This window comes from Doryrhamphus excisus, linkage group LG18, assembly GCF_037039965.1.
Source record: "Doryrhamphus excisus strain RoL-2023G ecotype Guam linkage group LG18, RoL_Dexc_Guam_v1.1, whole genome shotgun sequence".
In the NCBI taxonomy this organism is placed as follows: Eukaryota; Metazoa; Chordata; class Actinopteri; order Syngnathiformes; family Syngnathidae; genus Doryrhamphus; species Doryrhamphus excisus.
Window position 1 is genome coordinate 6466620 of NC_136374.1, and position 16923 is coordinate 6483542.

A 16923-nucleotide genomic window follows, 5' to 3' on the forward strand; every position below is an offset into this window, starting at 1 on the left:
CATCATGTTTCACTTCTAGTTCCATTTGAGACATTGGACATGCTTTGTAACCAACCAAGTATAATTGAAGATTGCCCTTTGGGGTGGCCAATTTCGGCTCATGTAATTTCATTATTAAGCAATAGGGTGGAGGAATATTATTACTACTATGTCACTGTAATGGCTGATAAGCCTGCTGTGAAATTTGTCCGAGATGAAGTGGCACTTTGTTCAAAGTCCAAATCAAAGCTCCACCTAATTTTCTGTCAATGCATGTCCAGTTAAAAGCTTTCACGATGGCCAAGGTTTGATTCTGGAACAGATTATTGCTATTTATACCATTGTGCCCCCGTGAAAATATAGGAAACATAGGACCTGACAGTTTAAGCTGGAGGCTAAAATGACTGGACTAAAACTAACAGTCAGTAATAAGCAGAAATAGACAGAAAAAGCACACAATGATTACTTTCACGGCTCGGAGCGCCTACATCAGGGGTCTCAAACATGCGGCCCGTGGGCCAAATGTGGCCCGCAGGACACTAGTTTGAGGCCCCCGCCTTGATATGAAAGTTTAATGTTAGTGCGGCCCGCGCAAGTTTGATATGGATGCTGTATGGTATCATGTACCCAGAAAAAATTATTACGTTTGATTAATGTTCATGTTAAAGGTTAAATAACTGTTAAGAGTTATTCTCCCTATCCGTGTGGAAGTGGTAAGTTTTTGGCTTTTTTAAGTTTAAAGGAAATAACTTGGAGGCTACCGTTTAGGTCGCTAGATCTCTAGTTTGCGAGTTAGCATGTGTCTCAAGACCCTGCAGTTGCGCAATATGTTGTAAATAAAAAGAGTATAAATGTGACTATAGTCATGTTTTGTCATGTCTACAGGGCTCTAATAATGCTTTGTTCATTTTAATCTGAAAAAAATTATTTGTCTACCCACCAACTATATGTGGTTTCTTAAGTTTTTATTATTTGCTGTTTTATTATTATTGTTATATTTATTTATTACTGATTGATTTTCTTTATTCTTGATTTGTTTATTTATTTTTCATCTTATTTTGTGCAGAAAAATAAAAATTAAGATATTTGAGAACAGTGGAATGTTTTATCAGAGCTTTTCTTGTAGAAAATCGGAACCAAAGCACTGAAAAAGTTTGTATATTTTTCTGTTTTTAATAAATGTGTTTTTTTTTTGGAAAACCTGATGTGGCCCAGTCTCACCCAGACCCTAGCTCCAGTGAATTGAGTTTGAGACCCCTGGCCTACATGGAGATGATGACACACACGCACGCATGCACACATGCACACATGCATGCACGGACACACACTCCAGCATCATGCTGCAGTGTAGCAAGTTCTGCCAGCCACGTAAAGCCACTGAGAACAGCTGAGGGCGGCTGCCTGCCTGCAGTCCAACAGCCAATTAATCAATAACACACACGCAGAGTGCTTCTCTCACAGAAATAAAAGCGCTTGTGCTGCAGTTTGGTTCATCGATGCTGCAACCAGGACGTGGCCCGCATGCATGCGAGGCCAACATTGCTCTGGTTTTGTTAGGACAGGTTAGCAATATTCACCATGCAGGTCAAATAACATGTTCATTCAGCAAAACAACATAAGAAATTCAAATAGGAAAACAAGTCCAGACTCAAACTCAAGAGCTCAGAATTTCTGCTTTCTGCTGGGAAAAAAAAGAGATTAAGAATGGGGGGTTGGGGGAGGGGGGGGGGGGGCTTGTAGACGGCATTTCATGTGTTTGGGTGAGAAGGAAAAGACAATCAAAGTGTGTATCAAAGCACTGCTTCGCCTTGAAGTGGAGAAAACAAGAAAACCGGCAGTCGCTGATTCAGGAGTTTGGTGGGAAAAATGGAAGGAGGGAGAGGGTGGGGGGGTGATGTGTCAGTAAAAAGAACTGCTTCTTTTGTATCCAGAGGGAAGACCTTTTTCTGACTAATTAGTGTAAAAACAAGAAGACTAACAAGAAATAAGACTTTATCACTCCCCACCAGGGATGTCCAGACGTATAAAGAAAAATGGAAGGATGCGGGGATCATTTTGGTACATTTTGTGTATTAAAGACAGAGGAGCCACGTCTGTTTATTTGTTTCTCTTTCATGAGTTACGTCAGGTCTCCACGGGTAGCAGGGTAGTGTTTGCTTTATCAGCACAGGTGCAGGTAGTCAGGAGGAGTATGGGCCAGAAGAGCATGCGCTTCATTTTTACTTTCTAGCAGCATCGCATCCTCACATGAGCAGGTCATTTTCTACATCAGTATCATCATGTTTTGGTTTTTTTAGCGCATGAAATTGGAACAGGGAGGGGGTGGATGACGTCGTTGTCCGATTTGCATCACTGCTCATGACTCATGTGCGTCAGGAGACTCAGAAAGTTTTGTTTCGAAATACAAATGATCTCTCTAATGCAGGGGTCTCACACTCAATTTACTTGGGGGCCACTGGAGCTCGGGTCTGGGTGAGACTGGGCCGCATCAGGTTTTCCAAAAAAAAAAAAAAAAAAACGCATTTATTAAAAACAAAAAAAAATTTTAAACTTCGCTTTGGTTCCAATTTTCTACATGAAAAGCTCTGATAAAACATTCCACTGTTCTCAAATATTTTACTTTTTATTTTTCTACACAAGATAAGATGAAAAATAAATAAACAAAGCAAGAATAAAGAAAATCAATCAATCAGTAATAAATAAATATAATAATAATAAAATGGCAAATAATAAAAACTTGAGAAAACTTGAGAATAGTTGGTGGGTAGACAAATTATTTTTTTCAGATTAAAATGAACAAAGCATTATTAGAGCCCTGTAGACATGACAAAACACGACTATAGTCACATTTATACTCTTTTTATTTACAACATATTGCGCAACTGCAGGGTCATGAGACACATGCTAACTCGCAAACTAGAGCGCTAGCAACCTAAACGGTAGCCTTCAAGTTATTGAGACCCCGGCTGTATGGTATCATGTACCCAGAAATTGTTTATTTATTTTTTCATTTTATTTTGTGTAGAAAAATACAAATTAAGATATTTGAGAACAGTGGAATGTTTTATCAGAACTTTTCTTGTAGAAAACCGAAACCAAAGCACTGAAAAAGTGAAGGTTATAGCAGTACAAGCATTGAAGACAGTTTATTTATTTATGTTTCTGTTTTTAATAAATATGTTTTTTTTTTTACCTGATGCGGCACAGCCTCACCCAGACACTAGCTCCAGTGGCCCCCCAGGTAAAGACCCATGCTCTAATGTCACGTCTTTTTGTCGTTTCTTGTCACACACAAGATTTAAATGGGAGTGTGTGTGTGGGGGGGAGGGGGGGCGTGGGGGGCACTGCTCGTTGAGAAGAGCAAAACGTACTTTCATGTTAGTCATGCCTAATGTCGATTTTGGGAAAAAGGGAACCTGATTAGTCACGTGTTGGGTTACCCAGCATGCCTTGCGGTTTGTAGATAGGGTTGTAATTGTGTTGTTTGTTCATGCGTAGGCATGTGTCTAAAAAACATTAAAAGCATTAAAAAACAAGAACTTGAGACTGTGTCTGAACAGGTGACCAACCCAAACATCAGTTTCTTCTTGTTAAGCCCGACCTTGAGGTTTTTAGACGTGCTTTTCGTTTTTACCTGCAAAAATATCTACTCATGCTAAAACAATGTAAAATTGCAGAGTGTTCTAAGTCAGAGGTGAAGCTGTGTGTTGCAGAGAGCAGATCGCCGTGGCCTACAATGCGAGTCGCCATTACAAGACCAAACACGCAGAGGAATTCTAAAAACTAATTCTAAAAACTAACTAAAAACTGACTAATAGACGAACAGGCGCGTACGTCTGAGGCATTGCTAGCTAAGCTGCAAAAATACAACAAGAGCGGCTTGGCTAAAAAAAAAAGATGAAGTCATTGGAATATTCACCTCACATATTCAGCCTGACTTCTGAGCTCTTGCTGAAGCCCGACAGAGATTACATTTCTCTCACCGAACAGGAAAAAAGACATAAAAATAGTCATGTGGTTGGACTACAAGCAAGATGGTTTCGGGAATTTGTCGAAAGCTGATTTAATGCTGGTGTTTTAAAAACATTTTTTATTTTTTTATATGGAGGCATAATTTAGTTCACAATATGTTATAATATAAAATATAATAACTCTTGGGAAAAGAATTGCCCCCAGTCAGTATGTGTATGTGCATAGTATGTGTGCGTGGATATTCAACTAACCTGCTGCTTGTCCTTCTTGTGTATTTTCATCTTCTCAGCCTTGACTGCATCTGTGGACACAAACAACTTGATTAGCACAACAAGGGGAAATAAACTTATGTCATATTCTATGAAATAAACCCAAAAAATGTGTGTGTTTGATTGATAAATGTCAACCATATCATTCATGTCATTCAGTCTTTCCCATACATTGATTTATTTGTGGCAGCCCGCCACAAATACATTTGGACAACAACAGATACATTTGGCATGTTTTTTTTTTATAAATTTGCCGGTACCTTTTTTTTTTTTATTTATTGCTACTTTTTTTTCGAGAAAAATCCCAAAAATGTAGAATTATTTTTTTTGGTGGCGGTCTGGGCTTCCTGAATGCTTCTCTTGTTTCTTTATTTGACGCTACCATGTTATAAAAGATTTGCCGCTGCTGTTTTTTTTTAAAGATTTTTTCAAGATTTGACTTTTTTTTTTTTTTTTTTTTTTTTAGATTTGGCACTACCTGTTCGCCCTTGCTTACAAACACTTTATAATGGTACTGTCTGTGTAGCATGCCATTCCACCTCTGTACAGTAGTACTGCTTGTTAACACACCTCATACGCTCACACCACAACTGACTTGATCGTGCATCATAATGCATTTGTTCATCAATAGTGATATAATAGATGTGTGCATTATCTTGAAAACCAGTGCACACTCACATGGAGCCATGATGAATGTGTTTTTTTTTGTCATGGAGCACACATGAGGCTGCATGGCTGCACCACATATAAAACCTACACTCTTTAAGTCAATAACGCCATGTTCTGTTGTCAATTAAAGTTTAAAAACATTAGATAATGTCGCACAAATCAAAAAGCTCCGTTTCTACCTGACCACACTTGAACACAGAGTTGGACCTTTTGAAAGTTTTTAAGATTTATGTCATGAGCAGTTAAGCAAATTAGACATCAAACTCCCCAACTTGGTGCTCCGGATTTCAGTCCTGTGTGAAACACTGTCAAGGGCGTGATTATGAGATGGTGCCTTGCTCGGTGGCACTGCAGCAATGTTTGTGACAAGAGGGTCTGTGTTGTGTTTGAAGCAAATACGGCCACTGGTCATGTATCAATGATGATGCAAAAGCATGAAATAACCCATTGGCAGCACACACAGCGACCTCTCGTGGCCGCACGTGTCGTGTATAAAATCACATGACCTGACGGCCTCACAGAGAGGGTGGAGTGTTTTAAAGTGAAGCCAAGCACTACCCCCCCCAACGCCCCTTCCAAAGCAGGACCAGGAAGTGATGACTTGTGTGTTTATTAATCAAGCGCATCTTCACATCTTATTATTTACTCTGCACCATCATCATCATCATCCCGCAGTTTCAAAGTCAGACATCTTGCAAGGAGGGGGCGCGAATTGGGACAGAACCTGAGTATTATCGTAATGTACTGAACATACACACACATTGTTCTACAAGAAGTATTCTAAGCCTGACGTGACTACAAACAACATAAAAATACTCCCTTGTGATATGCAGACGGAACCACGTGATACACCGTACTATAGAAGAATAAAGTAGACATACTGTAAATCCCTCAACTTACATTTTCCAAGGCTCGTCTAGACCAGTGATTTTCAACCTTTTTTGAGCCACGGCACATTTTTTACATTGGAAAAATCTTGTGGCACACCACGAACCAAAAATGTTACAAAATGTCACCACGACCTCACACGTGCATCAATAAGTCTATCGGAGGAACAAGGTAGGTGTTGCCACACGGACCAATATTACATTGCTCTGCCAGTCTTTACACCACAGACACTCCACAGTAGCCACGTTTTTACATGACCAGTTTTTCTCTTTCCGAATGACCTTTCGAGAAACAATGGTATCCATAGAAAGGAATATTCCAATCTCTTGTCTACATGCACCGTGAAACTCAACCAGAATAGTCAATAGGGCATGCCCAGTAAAACGGAAACATCAACATCACGTGATACCGGCTTCCCCAAGTTTTTCTTTCACTTGTTGGAATAACTCTGTATTGACAGTTTTTCGTCTGTCCAGTCTTGAAATTTAGTTTGAATCAAAAACAAACTTTGCTTAGTCCAGTGCCGATTGCTGGCCCCCATTTTTAAAAGTGAAGAGCGTCTGGATCTGCGTGTTACGTCATATCTGAGCATGCGCTGAAAGAACGCACCTGGGATAAATTTAAACAGGAAAAGATCAAATTCAATCTTGCTAATATTTTATAATTAAACTCAGGACATGTTTTATATAGGTATATATTTTATTTTTTAATAAAACTGCACTTGTGAATAAAGTATAGAAGGGTTTAGATTCTGTTCCACAGATGGCGGTAATGCATACGAAAGCTGCTTGCCAACCGCCAATAAACAACAGAAGCAGAAAAACACCACGAAGAAGAACGCACCCTGACAACTTTCCGTTTGAGCGGGTACAAGATACCTCAATCGGATTGGTTAAAGGAATATTCCATCCCTGTTCAATTCTTTCCGTTTGAGCAAATAAACCAAATGCAATTGGAATATTTGGGTCCATGTATACTATTGATATAATGGCTATTGACATAATATTTGCAAATGATGATTAATAAATGTTAATTATAAAAAGTGATATTCACATATTACTTTGACTTGTCATCAAAGCTCACTTCTGAGGCTGAAACAATAAAATACTTTGTTTTTACCTGAAAAGGTTTTTTTCCATGCGGGTGGCCTCTATGCTAGTCACTATGGGTGGCACAGGCTCTTGTGACATTTAAAAAATAAAAAAAGATTTCACGTTAAGAAAAAATGGCACTATGTCTGGGACAATAACAATACGGATATTGTCATACATTTTTTCAGTGGGCTTTTTGTTTTTAAATAAAGATAAATCTCGTCTCATTCTCATAGACGCCAATGCTGCGTCTCGTGAACGGAGTGACTACTCGTTACAGTGCTTCACTTCTTTTTACACTTGTATCACACTTCATGTTAAAATGGGACTTAAAACTTTGACTGCACACTGAATGAAGCTTGTGGTCACCGCTTGACCCCGGAACTGATTCTATTTTCTATTTTCCGGTGTAGTCATCACTACGACAACAATCAAACATCCCGATGGAGTCAGTGTAGTACTATGTTTAGTAAATATTGTGCTGCAGCTCAAAGTAGTCAACAGTAGACTGTGTGCCAAGTCTATATTCCACCTGCAACATCAATGACACAATAGTGCAATAGTACAACTATATGACAGTATATAATTCAATGAGAGTTGTAGCTGTTGTACTGAGTGTGCTCTCGTCACTCGGCAGACACAAATCCATCTGCTCTGAATATTTACCAGAAGTATGCAAAACACAACGTGTGTGTGTGCCTGTGACACAACAACTAACAGTTAGCATCACACAACCTACGAACAAAGAAAAAGCTCTCATCACATAACGTTGATTATTTTGCACAAGCACCTGTTTCACTGATACAACAACCAGTATTACACATTACTACTACCGGGACCACCTTTACACAACAGTACTATTTCAACCAGTACTACACAATAGCAACATTGCAACCAGTACAACACATTAGTAGAAGATTAGTAGTTCAACCTAAAACCATTTGTTAAGAGTATTTTTTGAACCAGTGCTAGACAATAGTATTATTACTACACAACAACCCAATTAGAACCATTCATCCATCTTCTATGCTGCTAAGCCTCACAAGGGTCGCGAGTGTATGCTGGAGTCTATCCCACCTGTCTTCGGGCGAGAGGCAGAGTACACCCTGGACTGGTCGCCAGCCAATCACAGGGCACATATAGACAAACAACCATTCACACTCACATTTATACCTATGGACAATTTGGAGTCGCCAATTAACCTAGCATGTTTTTGGAATGTGGGAGGAAACCGGAGTACCCGGAGAAAACCCGCACATGCACGGGGAGAACATGCAAACTTCACACAGAGCCAACATGCTAACCACTCGTCCATTGTGCGGCCGCCCCTACAATTAGAACCAGTACAAAAACCAGTAGTAGACACAAAGTACAATGAGGAACAGTACTATGCAATAGTAATTTTTTTAACCAGAACTAAGCAAAAGTACTATTGCAACCATGATGAAAACCCATACTAGGCAAAAGTACTTTTACAACCAGTAGTACACAAACCTAAAAGCAGTATTGAGCAATAGTATTCTCACAACCAATACAAGGCAATAATACAATTTGAGCACGTACTAGACAATACTACTCCTACAACCAGGAGTACACAACAGTCTGACTATAACCAATACTACATTGGGGTGAAATGATTCATTTTAATTGGATTGGATTCATATCGCAATTCGTGTTTGCCGATACGACTCAAGGACGATACTGGTTCATTTCATACAATATGAAATGATTCACTAACTTTTTAGCCATAAATTCAACCAGTCTGATTGTGAAATAAATATATGGATTCTGAGCAGTGAAGGTGAAGTTTCCTAGATAAAGTGAAGAAACGTAACGGTAATTTCTCTGCTAACTCGCCTAATGCTAGCCTGGCACTTCAACACCATCTGAGCATCTGTAAAAAAAGTGCCTGTCTTCACCAGGACCATGTTGACATGCCAACATTTTTGCATTGCAATGCCAAGTTCTTGATGAAAGAGTGAGCGAGTGCATTGGTCAGTGCCCATGTGCCCACATTTACTTGTTCTCCACATTTACAGTAATATCCTGTTCCGGGGTTTTCTGACTTGCATTTCTTTATTTAATTGTTAAAATAAGGTGGCCAGAAATATTTCAGTATTGAACAAAGCAAAATTTGTTCTCAATCAGAAATCACTCCACACTCTTTATTGCTCACTGGTTCTACCATATCTTACTTATTGTGTGGAAATATGGGCTAATAACTATAAATGCAATCTTCACTCGCTAAATGTATTGCAAAAAATGTCAGTAAGGATAATTCAGAATGCCGCCTACAGAAAACATACTAACTCCTTATTTCTGAAATCACAAATACTTCAACTTGCTGATATAGTTCATCTTCAAACAGCTAAAATAATGCATAAGGCTAAAAATAACCAATTAGCTCAAAATGTCATCCAATACTTCTCTACAAGAGAGGAGAAATATGATCTCAGGGAAGAAGTACATTTGAAACACTTATATGCTAGGACTACGTTAAAAATCCATAGCATTTCAGTATGTGGACTCAAACTATGGAATGGATTGAGTAAGGAAATCAAACAATGCACAACGATGAGCCAATTCAAGAAACAATACAAGCAGTTGATGTTTGCTAAATACAAGGATGAAGAGTCTTGAACCAGTCATGATGTGCTATATAGTATATCACTATATTGACACTTACTATGGTACCCATTATATCATTCGATGCTCATATCACCTTGTACCAGGTACGAGGTGCATTATTAAAAAAAAACCTAAACTGTATTATGGAAAGCAGGAAGTGAACAAATGTAACAGTTACTGATTGTAAAAGTACCAGATGGAGGGGTAGGATTTAATAAGCTTTGCTTCTTCCTACTCCTTTTGGACATGTGGAACTGTGAACTGATTATGGGATGCACTCAATTGTAATCTGATGCATGTTCAAATGAAATAAAACCATTACCATTACCAAAATAATTATGAGTTGCAGTCCTATACACAATAGTTCTACTACAATTGGTGCTCAGTATTAGGCAATAGTACTATTACAACCACTACTATGTAATAGTACTACAACCAGCGCTATAACCAGTACTAGGCAATAGTACTGTTTGAACCAGGACACAATAGTACTGCTAAAAACTGTACTAAAACAAACCATTACAACCAGCACCACCAAACAGTACTATTAGAAGCGGTGAAACAGAGTATCACTATGACAACCAGTACGATTAGGACCACTACTACGCAATAGCACTATCATAGCCAGCAATAAAACCAGTACTAGAGAGTACTACTCGAACCAGGTATTATTACAACCAGTGTTAGGCAACAATACTATTTTATCAGTACTAGACAATAGCACTTTTACTAGTACTGCACAATAGTACTATTTCTACTGCAACCAATACTGTTACAACCAGTTCTACATATTACTACTACTAAGACAACCTTTACACAACAGTAATATTGCAACCAGCCCTAAAACCCGTACTAGATAAAAGTACTATTTGAACTGGTACTATACAATAGTACTGTTATAACCAGCATTAAAACCAGTACTAAGCAATAGTACTATCTGAACCAGTGCTAGACAATAGTAATGTTCCGAACAGCACTGGGCAATAGCAGTAGTATTATAGTCAGTACTACACAATTGTACAATTTAAACAAACCCAGTACTAGGCAATAGTATGATTTTGATCCAATAATACACAACAATGGTTGTGCGATACATACACTGGGTAAACCTCACTCTCCGCTCCTCGATGACGAGTTGACAGCTCAGGCTTTCCTCTCGTTGGTTAGCACTACTCCACAGTACACATTAGAATACAAAACACAATAGCAGTATTTTTGAGTCAGTGCTGCACATTAGTACTAGTAGAAGCAGTAATATTACAACCAATTAGAAGCAGCACTACACAACTGTGTTGGCCACAAACACAAGCGTCAAATAAAATGACTTTACTTGTCAAGAATATATAAACACCCATACATTAAGAAAAATAGTATTAATATTCACAGAAACTCCTTCCCCATTTGGCTCCGCCCCAAAAAATGACTGTTTTGAATAGGCAGGTAATGAAAGCAGGTGTGCATAAGGATGACGTACTCATTCAAATCTTTCCCATGAAGTATCACATGCACAAGGCCAGGCTCAAGAGGTGAAAGGTCAAGAGTCTTCTTCAGTGGAGGAGTCAATAAGTTGGCAGTGAAGAGAGTGAGAGAGAGATGAATGCATGTGAAAAATGATGTTTTCACGCACTCTTCCTTGCTGCACTCATGCTGTCCATTTCCTGCCTGGCACTTGAGTGGAATGCAGCATGTGGCATCCAAAAACAAAAGGATGGTGCATGTCAATCAGAGGTGCTCCTGCTGCTTCATGAAGATGACGAAGATGACGGCCTTCTTTTTTTTGTCGGCGACATTCAAGCCAACTGCAGCTGACATGGCAATATACAAGTATTCATAGTATTCCTATGTGTTCTATACGTTCACTACTTATAGCTTGTTTATGCTAGCATAAAAAGTGGCATCTTTGTCCTCGCACCTGGCCGGGTGAAAGTGACAGGATGAAGGGATGACTATTGACCTGCACACACATGAGCTGACCATTGTTATTAATTCAAGCAAATGTATAACGCCTAGCTTAGCGGGCTAGCTAGCTAGCTAGCTTAGACATCGTTCGGGGGGGCTCGGGTGAATGCTAGCAGACGCGGGGGCTAAAGCACGGCTAGCTTCCATGTTAGGTGGCCACAAGTTGAAGGAGCTTTTCGTGGGGAAAGGCAAAGTTAGCAAGGATGGGAAGACGACACAACAAGCTTCTACCGGGGTAATGAGACACTGTCCTGGTTCGTGTTAGCTCGTGTAGCTAGCGGGCTAGCAGCCTCGGCTAACTCAGTCATGTCACCGCATCGCGGGTGTAAATACATCGTTACAGCCGCCTCCTTACACATGTGGATAGCGGATAAAAGTCCTTATCGGGGACGCGTCTCTGCTGAAAAACCTTCCCTTGCACACAGCTCACCTGCTCCAGCACCGGACTGACGCTCTCAGTAGCGAGACATCCCCCCGGTGAGCCCGAAAAAACGCCGCCGCTTCTTATTTCCAAGGACACAAAATCGCCATGACAGTTTAGAAAAATGCATAAAAAATTAGCAGGCGGGGGAGGGAGGGCAGATGCGGAGGGGAGGAGAAGGAGAAGGAGAAGGGGGAGGAGGAGTGCATCAGAAGAAGCACCCCCAAAAAACCCAACAGAACCAGAAAGAGTTCAGTCAGCCAGGATGTCTCAGTCCTGGACCGCATCTCCGACCTGAAGCTCGCCTCTTCCCCAAAATGGCCCCCGCAGGAGCCAAACAGCAGCGGCGGCCTGGATGTGAGGGAACTTTAGCAGCTGTGTGCGTGTGGGCGTGCGTGTGTGCTGCAGGTAGCCTAGCGAGCTAGCATGCAGCTTCCATTGACTGCAGCCGGCGACGTGCACGCCGCAGCTGGTCGTGCACGCCATTGTTGTTGTGTTCTTACCTGCACCGGGGGAGGGGGGGGGGGATTCCCGCCGTCAACAGGCTGTTGGGGAGAGGGGGGCATTCATACTTGACCCGTATTTGAACTTTGACCTGACCTCATCTTACTTAGGGTCTGCAGAGTTCTTGCACAGATATGATCCCCTGCGGTATGATAGCATTCAAAATGAAGAGCGTTCTTGCTCCTACTAGAACTAAACTATTACAAATATATTTAATAATATAGAAGTGTAACACAATAAAAATAGATCTAATATAGTACATAGTAGTAACATAATTCATTTAATATATTTATCTTTGACATATTTATGCATTACATATTTTAATTGAATTATTTTAAGATATATATTAATATTTATAAATTGTTATATATTAATATATATTATTATATGTATATTAATATATATATATATTATATTTATAATATATATTATTATATATTATTTTATTTGTACATTTATAAAGTATTTAGATTTTAAGTTTGCGTCTCACAGCAACTTTGGCACATTCAAGGACTGCTTAAAAAGTGTGAAATCTCAACCTTTGACTATTAAAGATAAATTTTATAATATAGAAGTGTAATACAATAAAAATATATTTAATATAGTACATAATAGTAACATAATTCATTTCATATATTTATCTTTGACATTTATGCATTACATATTTTAATTTAATTATTTTAAGATATATATTAATATTTATAAATTATTATATTATGATATATGATAATATATATTAATATATATATTATTTATAATATATATTATTATATATTATTTTATTTGCACATTTATAAAGTATTTAGATTTTAAGTTTGCGTCTCACAGCAACCATGGCACATTCAAGGACTGCTTAAAAAGTGTGAAATCTCAACCCTTGACTATTAAAAATATATGTAATAATATAGAAGTGTAATACAATAAAATATATATTTAATATAGTACATAGTAGTAACATAATTCATTTCATATATTTATCTTTGACATTTATTCATTACATATTTTAATTTAATTATTTTAAGATATATATTAATATATTATAATATATATTAATATATAATTTATATATATTATGTTTATAATATATATTATTATACATATATTAATTTATTTGTACATTTATAAAGTATTTGGATTTTAAGTTTGCGTCTCACAGCAACTATGGCACATTCAAGGACTGCTTAAAAAGTGTGGAATCTCAACCCTTGAGGACAGTGGTACATGTATGCTATACATTTTACCCATATTATCAAATATTTGTAGATTATTACCCACTTAGGGTAAATGAGATGTGTTTCAGGAGGGAAAAATGACAAATCTGCAGAGCCAATGGTTGCTGAATTGTGAAGAATAATAGAATAATCTGTTCCAGGGTCAAACTGTGGCCATCATAAAAGCTTAAGCTTGAAACGTCACACTTCTTTGTGTGCCGCAGATGTTCTGCTCCACAAAGAGTTAAGTCTGCGTCTGATCCGTGTAGCCCAGCACACATCCTACTGCTGTTTCCTGCACCCCACCCATACCCCCCCTCCCCCAAGTCCCTCTTCATCACCCCTCCTCCTCAAAGTGGGAGGTGGGGTTCTGATGTTTTTGTGTTGTGTTCAAGTCCTTTTGTACTTTGTGTATTTTCTGTCTGAATTACCTAAATAGTGGTTGGGTTTGTTTTTTGGGGGGGGAGGGGGGTCCACAGCGCCATCTACTGCATCTGGAAGATAATTGCCCAATTCAGCCCCAATGCAAGTGGGCACCACAGACCACCCCACCGCTGATTGTTTCCAATTCCTACAAACAAGTCATTTGACCTTGCACAGCGCAAGATGTGCTCATTAGCCATGCATGGAAAAACACACACACACACACGCGCGCACACAGCTTCACCTTGGGCGGCCATGTTGGCTCAGACAAGCGGGTCTGAGGCTGTTGCCATGGCAACTGATGCTGAGCTCCTATGTCGGGCACGTCGCCCTGGCACTGCTGTGGAGAGGGGGGGGGGGGGGGGGGCACACGTATTTTCAGCAGAACCATGCCGCTTTTGCTGTGCGTGTGCGTGTGCGTGTTTGAAACAACCGCAAACAAAAAGCAACATATTTTCTCAAAGCACACAAACATTAGCAATCAGAGATTTAATGCTTCATTTCATTTGTTTCATTTAAATATGCTTACAGGCGGTACGCACATACATAATTACACGAACTTTCTCCATGCTGGCAAGCAGGGCTGAATGACAAAGACACAAAATGACAGTAGGGGGCGTCATACTACAATAGTACAATTGTTTAAGAATGCAAGAATGTATATTTTGCACTGTTGGATCTTAACCCTCCTCTTGAGTTAGGGTCGGCACCGACCCGTTTTACATTTTAATGCGTAAAAAGAATCACATAACATTTGTTTATTGCATCAAGGCTTTTGACTTTGTCAGGAAACTCTATTTCAACAAAATAAAACCAAAAAATTTTTTTTACTACATTTTAAAATGGTCTGGTTGAAATTATGACCACTGTATTGTTAGGGTCGGTTTCGACCCGGTTATAATAATATGACTATAAAGCAATATTTTGAGCCAAAAAAAATGGAATTTCACATGAAAAATGACAAAAACTGAAAATTCTGCAGTAATTTTGCAACAATAAAGTCAAAAGAGTGAAGAAAAAAGTTGGCAATCATTAGAAAAAAGTTGTAATTTTATGAAAGTAAGTAATATTAATATTATGAGGAAAAAAGTTGAAATATTACAGATAGATGTTGTTTTTTTAAATCATAATTTGATGAAAAACAAACAACAAATAAAGCAAATGAGGTTTGCTGGAAAGTTTATGTTACAAAAATAAAGTCCAAATATCATGAAAATAAAGTCAATTTTATGAGAAGAATATTGACAAGAATGAAGTTGAAATAGTTGGAAAAAAACCCAAGCAGGGGGGATTTTATGAAAATAACGTCAAAACATTAAGAGGAAAAATGTTTTTATTTTAAGAAAAAAGTAGCAATTTTATCAGAATAAATTAATGATTCAATTTAACAGGTCTTCCAGGTCCTGAAGCAGCAAAACGCTGACCTTAACTGAGCCAAGTGAGGCCTCGAGTTCTTTGGATGTTGTTGTGGGGTCTTTTGTAACCTCTTGGATGAGTCGTCGCTGTGCTCTTAGGGTCATTTTGGTTGGCCACAATGTTGGCCACTGTTCCAAGTTTTGGCTATAAATCATAAGTGTACAATTAGCCAACACAATGACAACCAGCTCCTCTTGTCATCATGTAAGCTTCAGGGGATTCTCATTTTGACCGCTTTTCCAATATACCAGCAGAAAAACAATGTCCAGACATGTGAGGGGAATTCACTCATTTGATTGGCTGATTTCACATTTACAATTTGGATCATGGAAAGAATGGCAAGAAGTACAGTGAACCAAGATCTGGACCTGTTCTGCTTTTTCATTTCACTTTACACCAAAGTTCTGTTGCTGAAAACAATCACTTTTTCTACCTTTTCTTGACATTAATATATATGGGTCAAAATTCACCCCAACACCATAGATGTTTCTTTAGTGATTCATACTAAAATGAGAAAATAAATCAAACTAATTGATTTAAGAGCTATCTTCTATATCCCTCAGTAATAGCCAGGTAACAAAATAATTCAATTTGTTAATATGATTCTTCATTTGACCATTTTTGGAAATTAAAATGGAGGGGTATAGTGACAAAAAAAGGCCTACATGCCCACACCAAAAGTATTAAAAGCAACATTTTCATGGATGAGGAAGCCTAAGAAGGTAACCAAGACATGAGAAGCAAATTTGATGGTAACTTATTGTTTTTAGTGTATTTTATAGCTGATTTAATACACGGGTCAAAACCGACCCATTAACATAAGAGATGATACCAGAAAGCTAACACAAGAGGAAGGTTAAATAGGTTCTTAGTGGTTTCAAAATGGGAGTGACACAAAAATGTCAGCAATTTATTATAAAGAAGCATTCAAGTCAAATGATCTGTTCATCAGCCGATCAAAACAGCCTCTAAAATCTTGGCAAGAATGTGGACTGAATGTGATTTAGTGTCATGAACTCTTGATGGCAAAGGCAAAAGAGCTTTATCTCTTTGAACACAGTGGGGTTCATTCATCAGCTGGAGCCTATCCCAGTTGTCTTTGGCCGTCAGGTGGGGTACACCTCGCCAGCCAATCAAAGGGCACATATAGACAAACAACCATTCACACTCACATTCATACCTATGGACAATTTGGAGTGGCTAATTAACCTAGCATGTTTTTGGAATGTGGGAGGAAAACGGAGTACCCGGAGAAAACCCACGCAAAACCCCTGGTCTCCGGGCTGTGAGGTCAGCGCGCTAACCACTAGACCGCCGTGCCGCCCTTTTGTGTGACAAACATGCAAAAAAATAAGAAATTAGGACTGATGCACATACTGTACAGGTACAGTGTGTAATGGCGAATGGTAAGCAAGTGGTGGTGGTCTCCGAGCGTAGCGGGGGAAGGGCAGAGTGGAAGGAAAGAGGAGGAGGAAGTGAAGCAGAATAAGAGT

General features: G+C 38.8%; 1 protein-coding gene across 3 annotated transcripts in view; it reads right to left on the reverse strand.

Moving 5' to 3' along the window:
• chd6 (chromodomain helicase DNA binding protein 6) overlaps positions 1-12258 on the reverse strand; it is a 52545-nt gene extending 40287 nt beyond the window's left edge. For 2 of the 3 annotated variants that reach the window (XM_058054335.2, XM_058054332.2), the window contains exons 1-2: positions 11886-12257; positions 4203-4252 (exon numbers count right to left, since the gene is read on the reverse strand). In XM_058054335.2, coding sequence (XP_057910318.2) covers positions 4203-4232 — 30 coding nt within the window. In that variant the 5' untranslated portion in view covers positions 4233-4252; positions 11886-12257. Of the gene's footprint in view, positions 1-4202; positions 4253-11885 lie in introns of all 3 variants that reach the window. The other variant, XM_058054336.2, reaches the window with a different exon arrangement.
• Positions 12259-16923: the final 4665 nt, after the last annotated feature.